A 15,696-nucleotide genomic window follows, 5' to 3' on the forward strand; every position below is an offset into this window, starting at 1 on the left:
ATAATTTTGAATATTTTCTTGTCCGGTCATAGACAACAATTTGGTGTCCGGTCATAGAAAAATCGCATTATTTTTAATTTTCCTAATAATTCGTTTGAACTTCCGTTTCGTTATCTTATATCTACTGTAGTCGAAAGATAACCAATCAACGATGTCGTTATTGTGCAGTTCAAATTTTACAAGCCGAAAAAACTGACCACAATACAAAAGCAAAGTTTATGCGATCCTCTCCGTACAACTAGGCAAAAGCTTAAGATGCCTATCATTAGTTTACCTTTTCCGATTGGATTACCATATTTCTAACACCATATCAGGCTACTATTTACTTTATTTGCATGGTGTTAAAACATTATTAGGATATTGTGTTCTCGAAAAATCTATGTTGTCCGGCCATAGGCGATGTCCGGCCATAGACGACTTCCCCCTATATGTTTTATCGGCTATTAATAGGGCTGGATTTTCAAGAAATTTCAAACAAAACCACTTATATAAATTCATTTGCTGTGTAACAAAATGATCGACCAATCAGATCGCATCGGTAGAACGCAAGTGTTAAAGAGAGTTATTTTAGAAAAGTATAGAGTAGGGTAGAGTAGATACGTGTGTGGAGTATTTTAGAGTTGTGTTAGCGTAGCGTAGAGGGGAATAAAATAGAAAAGCTACACGGAAAATAAAAAAAAGGTAAAATTTACCTTTTTGCGAGGTGAATTTTTTCCACCCCTCTTTCGAGGTAAATTTTACCTTTTTTTCATTCACCTAGCAAAAAGGTAAATTTTACCTTTTTTCAATTCACCTAGCAAAAAGGTAGATTTTACCATTTTCTCATTCACCTAGCAAAATAGTAAATAATACCGTTTTCCCATTCACTGATTTAAAAGGTAAATGCTTGTTTGTTTGATTGGTTTCTTCAATAATAATTAATTTAAACAAAACACAATTCATGAAAAAATTGGTATTTATTTGAAATAAATAGGGAGTTACCTAATATTTATTTTTGAAATATATCACCGTGTTCTCTAAAAATTGTTGAGGCAAGTCCTTTGTTCGCCAAGCTTGTCAGGTCCGGCTTGTCCGGAATAATATCTGAAGGCTGACGGGAAAACAACATGAAGCTCTGTGGGCCGATCTGAAACAAAAGCAAAGTATTATGAAGAGAACCAGCACAGCTAAATGAAAACACTTACCATTTTGTTCCGATTTTCACATATTGTGCACGAAGCAGAACTTGTTCCTCAACGGCAAAACAGCTTAACCTCAATAAACGGATTCGTCAAATAGTTACTTTTTTTCGAGATGATTTGTACCGTTTTGTTGAGCTCAATCCAGGTCAACTTCACCTCGCTACGAGGTAAGTTTTACCTTATTTGGATTTACCTTTCTTTCTAGGTGAATTATACTTTTTGATTCAGCTCAATTCAGGTGAACTTCACCTCGCTACGAGGTGAAATTTACCTTTTTTGGATTCACATTTTTTCTCGGTGAATTGTACCTTTTTTCATTCTTCGTTTCAGGTATATTTTACCTCGCTGTGAGGTTAGTTTCACCTCGAATAGGTAGAAGTTACCTTTTTGGCTTTTGCGAGCATTCACCTTTGCTGTCTCGGTAAATTTTACCTTTTTATTATTTTCCGTGTAAGAATATGTTAGGTTTGGTTAAGCCTGTTCCGTCCTACCCTACCCTACACTATCCTTCTCTCCCATATTCGTATCTATTCAATTCTACCGAACACTACTTTAGGATAGAATGGAAAGATAATGTAGGTGAGAGTGCAGTAGGGTAAAACAGAGTAGAATAAAGTACAGTTGGGTAGTGTCAAGTAGTGTAGATTAGGGTAAGGTAGGGTAGAGCACGGTACGGTATAACAAGAAAAGATTGGGTAGGGTAGCATAGACTCTTGTACAATAGGGTAGGGTAGGATAGGATACGATACAGTAGGGTAAGATACGCTAAGTTAGGGTAAGGCAGAATCAGGTTCGGTTGGATTTGATAGAAGTACGACAAGATAGGATTGAATTAGATAGGATAGATTATACAATAGAGTTTGGTAATAATAGGTTAGGGTAGGATAGAAAAGGGTAGGATAAGGTAAAGTTGAATAGAGTAAGGTAGAATATAATAGGATATGCTAGGTATGGTAGAGTAGAATAGAGTGAAGAAAAGTGTAGTGCAGTAGTAAATATATAAACGAATAGAGCAGAGTATAGTAGTCAGTTAGAATACAGAAGGGTGGGCCAGAGTAAAGAAGAATTGAATAAATAGCAGAAAATGCCACGCACATGAGAATCCAGCCCCGGCATCATACAATTAACTTCTTAGTTATTTTCGGTATCGCTAGACTCATAAATAAACCGAATCGATTGTTCTAGACTTTTGTTTTTCAACATTATCATTATTGTTTTTATTCTTTCCTTTTTGTTTTTCCATTGTTACATTTTTGCGCCCGCTCGCTCGCTCGTATAACATTTTAGCCGTTACTCACCTGCACGTTTATCCATGAAAAAAGATTTCAAATCGCTCTCAACCAATGTGATAGAAAGCATTTCCAGCGTCAGGTAAGTTGGGCCCATTTGATTTTCTTCAGATAAGTTTTGTCCGTTGTTTTGATTGCAGTTTTTGTGCAGTAGCACGTCTTGTCTATGAGTTATCCCTTTTGGGAATTTTTGAAATGGAATCACTTATCTAATACTTTTCTGTTTTAGCCCAAGTCTGACGGGTAAGAAATCCAACGAGATACTACAGGGTGGTATCAGTAGCATCAAGTACGCAGCCACTTCGATGGCCAAAAAGCTAGACGAGATCAAGGAAGCCATCTCGGCCAATTCGACACCGGTAAAAACCGGATCCGGAACGATACTTACCGGAGGTGGCAACGGTTACTCGGAACGGGATGCACTAGGTTCGGAATCGGATCTGGTAAATGAAGATGGCAGCACCGTGAATGGTGGTGGCTCTCGATCTCGCCGTGTCTCGAGCGAGTTTGACCTGTGGGGTCGCTTCAGCGAGTCGCGCAAGTCCAGCTACAACAATCTAGTGCCTCTGGGCGAGAATGCCACCTCTAATGTGAGCTTGAACGCGTATCCTACCCTGCCAGAAAATGTGTACCCTTTGACAAATGAGGTAAGTCGAAATCGCTAGAAATTACTTCAGTACAAAACTTATCTTTACTTTCTACCCATCAGGTTTCCGATACCAATGAAGCCGACTACGTGATCCAGATTACGTCCTGTTCCCAGTGTCACAACTGTTCCGTGCTTCTGTACGACGAAGACATCATGGCCGGATGGTCGGCCGAGGATTCCAATTTGAACACCACCTGCCATGCCTGCAGCAAAGTAACGGTACCGTTTCTGAATGTGCATATCCTTTCGGGGGCGCAAAGGAGAGCACTGACTGCGACAAAACAGCAGCAAGCGAATCCAGACGTGATTAGCGTGCCATATCTCAACCCACTTGTCCTGCGCAAAGAGTTGGAGAACATTCTCAGCCAGGAAGGCGACTTTGCCCCGTCGAAGCCAAACTTTGTCGACGAACATCCCATCATCTATTGGAATCTGGTATGGGTGATGGAGCGCATCGATGTAACGACGCATTTACCGAACCTTTGTTTGCCCAAGCAGGTTTGTCTATTTGTTCCTCAATTTTTAGATCAACTCTTAGTTATATTTTCTTTTCTTTAGGAGGGTGAAAATGATGATCCTTTAAGCAATTTAAAAACCGTGTCAGTCCACTGTTTGTGGGATAACCCCCGGCTACATTCGGAAGCCGGTCCCGCAATGTACATGCTGTGGACACAAAATCAACCAGCTAGTCCTCTGTTGAAGGCACTTCTGACGGATCAAACATCGATCAATAGGGCGTAAGTTTGTTTTTGTACTTTTACTCGAAATCTTATAACCGTATTTTTTCTATAAAAAACAGCGTCATGCAACAGGTGATCGCGTCCATCCGCTGCAACGATTTGCTAACCCCGGTCAAACGGTTGGCCAACGAGCGACACAAGTTGAAGCACCGGGGCGTCGATCGAACCCACTCCATTTACCGGGACATTCTGTTCCTGGCCTTCATAGCCCTCGGGCGAGCCAACATCGATCTGATCTCGTTCCATCGGGAGTACGCAGCCGTTTTCGACAAACTCACAGAGAAGGAGTGCAACACGTACTACCGCAGCCAAGATTTGCCCCCCTCATCGGCGGCCATTTTCTGCCGGGCGTATTTCAAACCGCTGGTACTTCCTTGACCGGGGCTTTCGTTCCTTAGTGGTGGATTTGGATATCCACCACTGAGGGCCGGCATCCGGTAGTCGGTAGACGACCACCAAAATTGAGGTAAGCAAGAGAGCTACTCCAGCAAAGCGAGTAGCCACGCGTGATAGAGCAATTTGTAAATTATTCTACTTAACAAATCCCTCAAAGGGTGAAATCACAATAAATTACGGTTAGAGGTAATCCAACTACGAAGTAACGCATTGAGGACGCCAATCATACTTAGAAAAATCAGAAAAAACAATAATTATTCACATAATCAACACACTGTTATCCGAAGGAGGCGAGTGTGCGAATGCTCGTAAAAGAATGAGATTAATCATGTCATGCTTGCTCAAAAAACAGGAACACTTTTGCTAACGAGTTTAAATCAATTAAATCAAAACAGCGTACATTCAAAGCTTAAACTAAATCGACTTTAGCGAAATTCTGCTTCTGGAGAACGTCGAACTTCGAAAGCCTCAAATGCAGAGTCAACTACCTACCTAACCTTCATCGTCGCAAACTTACTGGATTAGACGACGCAGTGGTTCACGAAAATCATTCAACAACAAAATTGTGATAAATCTAAAAAAAAGCAAACCGGAGGCATCCATCCTTGCATTGCGCAGCAGAGCGAACTAATTTCTGTTTTTTTTTTTCAAATGTTTGAATTTTGTTTGAAAAAATCTTTTAATTACTTATTTTGAAACCTTAGGTTACAGACCCTATAAAGACGCAGCCAGCAACCAGGCTAAAAGCTCTATTAGATTCTACTGACCGTTGTGTAAGATACCTTAAAACTGCTTTTCAGATCATATCAGATAGTTTGAACACTAACTAGCTCTTCGTCCGGAACAGGAGTTCTTATTACGCAAGTAAGTTTTTTGCTTGTAGCAACCAAGCGCAGTTCGGTGTAAAAATATGTGTTGTATTATTTTAAGTTTCTACGTAAACTAAACTTGTGACGGCTATTCTACGATGGGTAAACAAGTGAAACGTAAGAAAACTGTAGATGAAAATTTGTTTAAGTCCCCTACCCTAGCCTAGATTGATTGGAGTAAATATATGTAAAGGTTCGATGATACGATTTTTCTTGATTTAGGTTATTTTGTGCGTGGTATATCACAGTTCTCATTCACCCACTACTCCTGTTTCATGGTTTTATTCATTCCGCTTTATGTCGACCTCAAGTCTCGTCTGTACTTTAGAGTGTAGTTTTTGTGTCCTCCACCGTGATCTGGCAGGACGACCTTCCTGTGGCTCGGGCCCGACGACCATCCATGCCTCTAGTCTCGACGTTCTTCGTACGGCTCGGAACTTTCCTTCTGCCTCGATGCCTATCCTGAAGGCTGACGCCTCCCATTGGTTCCAGTTCGACGACCTCCATTTGGGTTTCCAGGCCGGCGACCTTCTGTGACATGTAGACGACTCTACGTATTCCCGGCCTGCCAACCTTCCAGTCCGACGACCTACCAGTGATTCAGGCCCGGCGACCTTGTCGTGATCCCAGCACGATAACCCCCCAGTGGCTTCGGTCCGACGACTTGTTACATTCCGGCTCGACGATCTTCTTTTGGCCCGATGCCTTATCAATGGCACGACGATCTTCCGCTGGCCCCCGTTTCCAATGGATCCGACCAAACGACCTTACATGACACCTGTCTAACGATCTACTGGCTTGTCAACCTCCACATGGTTTCCTGATTCAACGATCTTCCAGGTGCCTCCTGGTTCGACAACCTTCTCCCGGCACAACGACCTCCTAATGCTAACGTTGGGCTCATTGTCCTTCTATTGGCTTCCTTGCTGGATGACTGTCTACTCATTGATTTCACTTCTCCTTCGTTCTACGAGTACTAGGCCCATAACCTGTGGTAACAACACTCTAGGCAGCGAAAAGGAGAGAGCTTCATGCCGTGGGGTCGGAGGCACACTACTCGACAGCCCGCCGTCCATGGGGTCAGTCTACTTCGACCGTTGTCCGGTCTTCTTCGACTGGCAACCCTAAGATTTTCGGCCCGCGACTTTCTCTTCCCCTTCGTGTGCCACATCGAGAGCAGTTTATCCACATTTATCCTAAACTCCTATCACGGCACACATTAGGGACTTTGAAGGCTACGACTCGGATGTTTCCCGACAGTGATGACATCCTACACCGACTCGAGAGGCTCGCCCGTAATCGAGAATCTCTCTATCCGTGGGTAACCCCCGACAGTGATTAACCCTTTTCCTGCCAGGACCGCTACAAGGAAGGTATAGTGTTATTCCCGCAGTTTCCTCCTTATGAAACGGTACTACTCGGATACTTTCCGGCGGTGGATCCCTCCACTACGTAGAAGATTATGCCTTATGTTTGTAACTTCAAGGGACCAGACGCACACTACTCATCCTACACCGTTCGTGGACTGCCGTTGACTCCAACTTCCCTGCAGACAGTCATGATCCGGGTGAACCCATCGCTGACCGCATACCAAGTGTCGAAATCCGTACACATCTTCTGCACCGCGTTATCTACTAGCGTATCGGGCCCACAGACGGCAAATATGTTGGTACGTACCGCCGCCAACTTCGGGTGTTTCCTGTTTTTATCACAATCTGGGCTATATGGTGAAGCCACATGTATAAACCGGTAGTGGTACTTCATGAAGCATCCATGAACAGAAGGGAATTGCGTCATATGGATGACCACTTCACCGTGTCTTCTTTCTCCCGATGTGCGGGATCAGACGAGATCAACCTTCCACCTTCCTCTCGCTTAGCTGTCCCACAGGTGCTGCCAGTTGGACATCGAGTCCTCATTTGCGAGATCTCCTACGTTGGGCATGTCTTTATTGTCGTAGCAATAAACATCCTCCTCTGTCAAAACCGAGATGGGCAGGACGCCCGCCACTAGGCAAGCGTCTTCGGACGAGATGGACCGGTATCCACTGATAACCCGCAGATTCATCATCCGCTGAACGCTGCTAAGTCTCTGCAGGTTACATTATCTTCCCAGGGCCTGCCTTCAGGCCGCTGCTCCGTACCGCAAGATTGACGTGGTCACACTTGACAGTATCCTCCTCTTGCTACTGCGGATTGCCGATGAGTTCAACATCATTCGTGTGAGTGTGGCCGTGGCCTTTGCCGCGCTCTTACACACATAGTCAACATGACTAGTGAAGCTGAGTCTGTCGTCGAGCATCACCCCTAGGAAGGTACTTAATTGCGCGTTTGGACACGATATCACACTGTTTAACTGCAATGTCAGCTGTTTGGGGTGAAATCAGGTTGGTGATCAGCACCATCTCGGTTTTGTGGTGGGCTAGACGCAGGCACTGGGAGTGCATCCAGCTTTCCACTGCCTGGATAGCTACTGTGGCAAGAAGTTGCACCTCCGCTGTCGAGGAGCCTCTCATCTGCAAATCCTACGAGTTCAGCTTCCGATGTGAGGATCATTCGTAGGAGCTCGCCGTACGTGATTCCCGACTTAGGACATCTGCATACGTGCTCTTGGGTGCCTTGGCGATAATCGCCTCTCCCCTCTCCCTGATGCAATGTTTGAATCGTTGGGGTCGAGGTTTGGCTGGTCTTTTCGTCTGCCGGACAGACGGATCCTGGGCTCGTTACTGACAAACACAAGACCACCCTTTGTTTGGGCAAAGGTGTTCACCTTCTTCGGGCGGATGGTATCCGCCCTCAGAGGGTCTCTTCCAGCTCCCGCTCTTTAGTATTGGCCTCGGGTTCTGCAAGACGTTTCACCACAGCTTTATTGGCTGCGATGAAAAGCTACATCACCCTGTGTGGGAAATAAAAACTGTTCCGTAGTACGTTGTATGCGAACGAACTCGACTGTAAATACATTTATTATTAAATGATGATAATGTAAACAATCTCTTATTAACTTACAAATAAGTTTCGCCGTTTACCCTAAGCTCTAGCTCTGGCAACCCTAAACCGTCGGATATCACCGGCTATTTGAAGCTAATGGACGAAAATCATATTTATCTTCGGGTAAATAAAAAGTACACTTGTGTACTTACGCTTTTTCTTTCCTACCGCTCTAATTGAGCTCAACCCGGTACACCTAACCGGAACAACCGAACGGTCACTCAAACTATTAAAGGAAATACAATATTTTAGTGGCAAATTGCGCAGTAAGGAATTTCTATAACCTAACCTCTTCCGACTCACAAACCCGCGAGCACTCAAATCACGCGCAACTGGCCAAATAGCTTCCACCTACTATAAAAAATACTTTAAAGGATGAGCGGAACAACTATAGTAATCAATACATACGGTTTTCTCTAAAAACTATTCACTACAAAACTAACTAACTGCCAGGTCAGGAAAAAACGTGTCGCAGCTTCGATCAATTTTCTAACAATGACAATTCCTTTTCGGCGCCAACGCGTTGACGTTTGTCCGATCCCGTACCAAGGTTGCCAGTTCTACTAACACCCCAACCCGTAACGTCGTAGTCAATCGACTTTACTCTCCTCCTGCACGTCCAACAGAGCAACCTTTACCGCTGGTCTTTGAAGAGTAGATCCGTCGCAAGTCTCCACGTCGACCTTGTGAACTTGTCCGTCTCGTCCTGGATAAGTCTTCACCACTTTACCTCGAAACCATCCGTTGCGCACGGACTCGCCTACGATAACCACTAGATCGCCGACCTTCAGCGGCCGCGTTTCCGCGAACCATTTCTTCCTGCAGGCTATGGTAGGTAGATAAGCTGGCACCCAGCGCTTCCAAAACTGGTTCGTTAAGTGTTGAATAGCCTTCCAGTTGGGTCGAAGAGGTGTAACATCGTCGATTGGTACTCTTGGTGGTTTGCTGTCCTCACCGGAACTTAACCAAAGGAAATGATTTGGAGTCAGCACTTCTTCCTTGGGATCCTCCAGCGGCACGAACGTCAGCGGATGGGAGTTGACTATCAATTCTGCATCCGAGAGCAATGTTCGCAGTCCTTCAACGTCTAGCCTTCGATGGTGCGAGAGAGTATCAATCGCCTTCTCCGAACTCCGGTTCTCCGGTTCTCATCCGAGGAATGTAGTAACGTAGCTTGATCTCGTTCGGTACCGTCTCGGTATTGGCATGGCCGTGCCTTTGGTGAAGTCGGAGGATCAAAAGAGTAGTGGTGACATGGTGATCTTTTGGTATTATCACAGGATTTCGAAAGTCGAACGAATAATAAGCCGCCAGGTGGTCGATTCTGCTCGCCTTCCGAAAAACACCGGACTCATCGAACATCGGTGTTAGCTTCGCTAGGACACTTTCCTTGCCGATACGCCTCCACTGCTTCGATGAGGGCTCAGAACTGCTTCTAAGCGCTTGAATTTCTCCTGCAAACACCTGTCGCTGCACAGCCCGCCAAATGGCTGTTTCCGCCGACACATAATAATCACCATTCAGACCACCACAGAACTCACTAGATTCCGCAGGATCCCGTTTGAAGCGCTTAAAGCGGTGCGCAGAACGATACAGGTTAGCAATTCGGTTGAGTAGACCACCACACCGCGAGCTATTTTCCATGTTGACTACAAAATTATCTCCAGTAGTCACCCCAACCCGTTTCAGAACGTGTTTGGAGTGCGACTGCCAACTAGGTATCTCAAAACCAGCTGATCGGTTGACCAGACTCACTTCCAAAGCCAGTTTCGTTGCCTCTTCAATGGCACAGCTCGCAAGGAAACCGTCAACATATGTGTTGTCAACAATTGCTTTAGCAGCTTCCGGATAACGATCTTTATGTTCCTGGGCGTTTCCATTCTTAGCAAACTGTGCTGAACACGGGGAGCACGTTGCCCCGAACGTTGCGACGTCCATGTACACGTCGAGCGCAGCTTCAGAATTCTCCTGATACAAATATTGTTGTGCGTTTCTATCTGCCGGACGAATAATCAACTGGAACATCTGCCTTATGTCCCCAGCGATGGCATACTGTTTCTGTCGGAATTGGCAGAGGACAGATAGAAGGGGCTTCACCAAATCCGGACCTTTCAAAAGCTGGGAGCTCAGAAAGATTCCTCCATACGTAGCCGCAGCATCCCAGAATACACGCACCTTTGTTAACTTGCTCGGATGTCGCACTGCGCTGATTGGCAGGTGCCAAATCTTTCCGTCGTCACTGTTGCGGAGCTCGTCCGACGTTGCTTTGTGAACGTACCTCTTGTGTAGACAATCGTTCATTTGTTTGTCAATATTAGTTTTCAGTTCGGGATCTTTCAGCAAGCGCTTTTCAAAACAACCGCGTCGACGTACTGCCTTGGTAAATTTGTTCGGAAAAATCGGCTCATCGCTTTTCCAAAGCAATCCAGTTTGGAACTTTCCGGATGGTATATGAACTGTCGTCTTTTTGAGCAATCTGCTGGCCCGTCGATCTTCGTCGGATTCGGGTGGATTCAATCCGGATATCGCCAGGTTTTCGAATTCAAGATACTGCTGGACCGGTTCATGGAGCTCGCGGCTATCGGATCTCTCGCAGACATGGACGAAAGCACTACCTCTCGTCTCAGGTGCTCGTCTTCCACCGAATATTGCCCATCCAAGGCGAAATTTAGCAGCAATAGGTTCTCCTCCGGATCTTTCCCTCTTCTTCAAAGCTAAGTTGAGCTGGGCATTATCGACACCGATAAGAATTCGTGGCACGGCCGTCCGGTAGCTGCTGATGGGAAGTCCACACAGATGGGGGAATTGCTTCGAGAGACTCTCATAATCCAGGCTCTGCTTCGGTAATTCCAAGCTCTCAACGGTTCTTACGTTCGCCAGCTGATGGATGCGATTGTTCGAAGCACCTGAGATACCTATCTCGACCTTACGAGAGTTACTCTCACTTCTCGTGACGTTACTAGTCCACTGCAAGCAAAGCGGAATTCTTTCGCCCACCAAGCCCAGTTCGTCGATAAGTTCGTCTTCGACCAGCGTCAGGTCGGATCCGTCGTCCAGAAAAGCAAATGTGGACACCGACTTCCCGTTCGCGTGAAGAGTCACCGGAAGTATTTTGAAGAATGTGGTGCCTTGCTGGTGTTGATGATGGGCAGTTACCGATACAGAAGATTCCGATCGACTCTTGAGAGTCGAACAACTTCCTGGATGTAGCAGTTTATGGTGGGGCTCAGGGCATCCATTGATCCCGCAAGGCTGCTTGTTTCGGCAAGGCCACCTTCCATGCGGCGCCAGACAACGCCTACATATTCCCGTTTCACTGATGAAACTCAGCTTCTCTTCGAGCGGCAACGTTTCGAACTGCTTACAAGTTCGGACTCTGTGCGTTGTACTTTTGCACATCAGGCACGGCTTTAGCTCCGGATTAACTTTCGAAGCTGGTGGTCCAGGCGCTGAGGACACGGAGGCGGAATGTGCGTTCAAATAAACTGGCTTCTCCTTTCTCACAACACCTTTTGTGGCTTTTTCATTCAGACCAACATCCGACGTCAATTTCACCTTGCATGCCGCTGTTCGATAAGCCGACACAAACGCACAGAAATCACCAAGCGATGGTTCCGGAAGAGCTGCTAAATTCATACCCCATTGTAGCTGCAAGTCGGGTGGAAGCTTAGCGACCAGCTCTGCCAGCAAGAGTGGATTGTCCAAATGGGTGTTCAGTTTCGCTGACTGCATGTACGTCACCATGTTGCGTACCTCTCTGCCGAACGTCACAAGCGTCTCCAATTTCGTCACAGACGGCTGAGCGGTTTTCCGGATCTTGGATAGCAGACAGTATACAATTTGGTCTGGCCTTCCACACTCGGCTCGTAGGATGTCGATAATTTCCGGGATTGCATCCGGCAGCGTTAGAATATTCTGAACCTTTTCGCGAGCGCTACCAATAAGACTCTTCTGTAGCCTAGCGAGGTTCTCGTCGGGTTGTATGCCACACATGGCCGTTGTCGATTCAAATGCACTCAAGAACATGGGCCACTCGAGTGGGTCCCCGGAAAACTTGGGGAGGTCTCTAGAGACAACTTGACGCGCCGCCAGTTGCTGTGGCGTAATCATGCGACCTGTAGCATGAGGAAATCCTTTACCCAAATCTGCTGACACTGTTGGTGGAACTGTAGGCGGGTGCTGCTCGGATGCTTGCCAAGCACACGGCTGTACATTCAAACCAAAGTTCGGATGCCTGACTGGGTTGTTGATAAAGACTCCTCCCTGAGGGTGCGCAAACTGATAATCAGCACCAGATGACGGCATGTCAGGAATATTCGGAAAATACATCGCCCCGTAGGGGTTATTCATCACTGGAAATCCAGGGAACTGCGACGAGCTCGGCGGTGCCAATGTTAGCGGATTCACTGGTACAGGTGGAACTGGATTCTGAGCCACTGGCTGAAAACGTGGATTCGAATCAAGATAATTGCTCCTTGGGCCCGGTGCTATAGCTGGGGGAGGATTTCTTACTGGAATCTCTGCTTGTTTTGGCGCAGTGCTTGGTTGAATCTGTTGACCTGATTGAATAACTGCTTGCATTCTTTGCCGCTCCTCTCGTTGTTGGATAGCGGAATGTGGGTTCGCACTTGGAGCCACTGTCTCGGGTTTCTGCTGGACTGGGGTAGAAGTATGCACAAATCCGCATTGTTGTTCCACCCAACCGGCGATACTTCGATGACTTTTTCCTCCTACGCTACGATCACATCCTTCATTGAGCTCTTCCAGAGCTATTTCTGCTTCTAGCTGCTGCTTTCTAGCAAGAAACTCGCGATCCCGTTCCGCTTTTTGATCCTCCAAATCCTTTTGCTCTTTCAAGTGCTTCAAACGAAGATGAGCAATAGCATTGACTGAGACGACTGATCCGGCATTCGAATTAGACGACGATTGAAGTCTTCCGAAATTTCGATCGTCCTGTCTCCCACTAATTGGACCGGTGGTATTATCATCACGATCGACCGCGCGAGCAGAAGCAAATGTTGTGCGTGCTTCGGGCGAGTTTATGTTGCCGGTTTGAGTCAAATTAACTGCGTTGTGACTAGCTACGCATCTGCAGCAGAGCCAGCTTCGATCGGCTATGGTAGCCGTAACACCGGCGCATCCATAATGTTGCCATTGCGAACACTCGTCACAAGCGACCATGCTCTGCGCTGAATCCGGGCGGCGACATGTCACGCAGTTGAACAGCTCTCCGGTAGGGCCTTCCATCATCGGTTCCAGGTTTAGGTTGCTCGTTGCAGCTTTATTTTCGAGATTTGTGGGAAATAAAAACTGTTCCGTAGTACGTTGTATGCGAACGAACTCGACTGTAAATACATTTATTATTAAATGATGATAATGTAAACAATCTCTTATTAACTTACAAATAAGTTTCGCCGTTTACCCTAAGCTCTAGCTCTGGCAACCCTAAACCGTCGGATATCACCGGCTATTTGAAGCTAATGGACGAAAATCATATTTATCTTCGGGTAAATAAAAAGTACACTTGTGTACTTACGCTTTTTCTTTCCTACCGCTCTAATTGAGCTCAACCCGGTACACCTAACCGGAACAACCGAACGGTCACTCAAACTATTAAAGGAAATACAATATTTTAGTGGCAAATTGCGCAGTAAGGAATTTCTATAACCTAACCTCTTCCGACTCACAAACCCGCGAGCACTCAAATCACGCGCAACTGGCCAAATAGCTTCCACCTACTATAAAAAATACTTTAAAGGATGAGCGGAACAACTATAGTAATCAATACATACGGTTTTCTCTAAAAACTATTCACTACAAAACTAACTAACTGCCAGGTCAGGAAAAAACGTGTCGCAGCTTCGATCAATTTTCTAACAATGACAATTCCTTTTCGGCGCCAACGCGTTGACGTTTGTCCGATCCCGTACCAAGGTTGCCAGTTCTACTAACACCCTGGCTAGCTTTTCGCGTATTTCATTGTGAATATTGGACTTCCCCTTCACACATTCCACAAGGTCTGGCTCTCGCCCTCCTCCGATCCGTCATCTTTCCTTTTTTTTAAATAATTTACTCATTTTTGAATCCTACGAGTAGCAAGGTAAAAAGGTCCACTTGGCGCAGTAAGGACTGAGATACTATGAGGTGTATCCCGGTGCCCCATAGGCTAGGGTCTAAATGGATTTAAATGACAACCTCGCTGTCGTGATTTGTTACATTCTTTGCCGACACACCACGCCTCAGATCGGCATAAGTGCGGATCCTTTTTACGATTTTCTCTAATTTAGCACACATTTGGCTTCTTCGTTGGGGACCTTCTTCTTCTTGTGTGCGGACCTTCTTCTATTTCGAAGACCTTTTCGATAATTCACTAGCTGTTTCTCATAAAAGGTTTGACTTCATCCTGATGGCCATTAAATAGTTCAGTTGAATCATTTTGCTAATATTACAGGCAGGGTTCAACAAAACGCACTCTTTTAGACGCGCGCGGCACACGCAAACCATTCCTCTCGAGCGAAACACTTCTTCGTTTGCGTTCTGGCCGTTGACGCGCTCTCGCTCGAAACAAAAACACGCTCGCTCAATCTTTTCCCCTCGTTCTCGTCGACGAGATGCACTATCCGAAATCTGCGCGAGCGGCCGAGTCGAACAGGCATGGCTAGCTCTCGCGCGTCCTAATCGAGCGGCGGGTGAAGCCTCTCTTTTGGCTCAAATAACCAGAGGACTGAACCAGCTGTCAAATCGCATACAAACGCACCGTACCAAGTCTTTGGTACCAGAACGTCAGTGTGGTTCCCGAAATTAAACACTTCACCCTATAACAGACTCGAAATAGGGTAACATTTTGGTTGTCGAACGCATCTGTTGCTGTCATACTGCAGATTTAGAATCAATTTTAACAAGGATTCTGCTAAAAACTCCGCATTTTGTGCCCAACCATAATTTATTAATGCTACCAAAGATCCCTTTGATTGACATTCCCGAGCCGCAGATATCATTTTAAGGATTATTAAAAAATTGCCTCTGGTTGAAATTTTTGCAATGAGGACGCCATGTTGCCCCTATACGAGTTTCACTCGTTTCATTTTTCTTCTTCCTGCGGGTTTCTTGACTGAAAACTTGGTACGGGAATTTTTGTTTTCTTCAGTCCCTTGCAAATAACAGGACGCAGCGGCTCACAATGCAGCGCGCGGCGGCTCTCCGAATGGTCCGAGGCGGCCCTCTTTTCGTCACCGGGCGGCGCGCACGGGCTCGAGTGAGGGCCTTGTGTTTCGTTCGTGTTTCTGTTTGCAGTGCCGATTGAGAAATCTGTGTGTATGATTTTATCAACAGAATAGTTAAAATATATGTAAGCGCGCAATGGGATTTGGCGGAGGGTTATAAGAATTAATGTAGGAGGTTAACGTTACCCATAAGTAACAGTTACCAGCACTAGTAACTATGAAAAAATTACCATGTAATAGTAAAATTTCGCGAAAAACGCCAAATCAAAGAGCTTTACACAAGGATTGTTAAAATGAATGTTAAAAATATTCTCACCACTAGTAATAGTTACCAGCACTAGTAACTATGAAAAATTTACCAT

General features: G+C 45.7%; 1 protein-coding gene and 1 long non-coding RNA gene across 3 annotated transcripts in view; one reads left to right on the forward strand and one right to left on the reverse strand.

The window, feature by feature from the left end:
* The window catches only part of LOC129750760 (DENN domain-containing protein Crag-like), a 119,051-nt gene extending 113,720 nt beyond the window's left edge, over positions 1–5,331 (forward strand). Inside the window, exons 8-12 of one of the 2 annotated variants that reach the window (XM_055745785.1) lie at positions 2,469–2,552; positions 2,700–3,117; positions 3,180–3,617; positions 3,678–3,856; positions 3,919–5,331. In XM_055745785.1, coding sequence (XP_055601760.1) covers positions 2,469–2,552; positions 2,700–3,117; positions 3,180–3,617; positions 3,678–3,856; positions 3,919–4,237 — 1,438 coding nt within the window. In that variant the 3' untranslated portion in view covers positions 4,238–5,331. The remainder of the gene's footprint in view (positions 1–2,468; positions 2,553–2,699; positions 3,118–3,179; positions 3,618–3,677; positions 3,857–3,918) is intronic. The other variant, XM_055745786.1, reaches the window with a different exon arrangement.
* Positions 5,332–8,048: 2,717 nt separating this feature from the next.
* Positions 8,049–9,129, reverse strand: LOC129758437 (uncharacterized). Its single transcript, XR_008739983.1, has 2 exons — positions 8,401–9,129; positions 8,049–8,337 (listed from the first exon to the last, which is right to left on the reverse strand). It is a non-coding gene; the product is annotated as an uncharacterized LOC129758437 (long non-coding RNA).
* Between the last annotated feature and the right edge of the window lie 6,567 nt (positions 9,130–15,696).

Source organism: Uranotaenia lowii, chromosome 3, assembly GCF_029784155.1.
Source record: "Uranotaenia lowii strain MFRU-FL chromosome 3, ASM2978415v1, whole genome shotgun sequence".
Lineage (NCBI taxonomy): Eukaryota > Metazoa > Arthropoda > Insecta > Diptera > Culicidae > Uranotaenia > Uranotaenia lowii.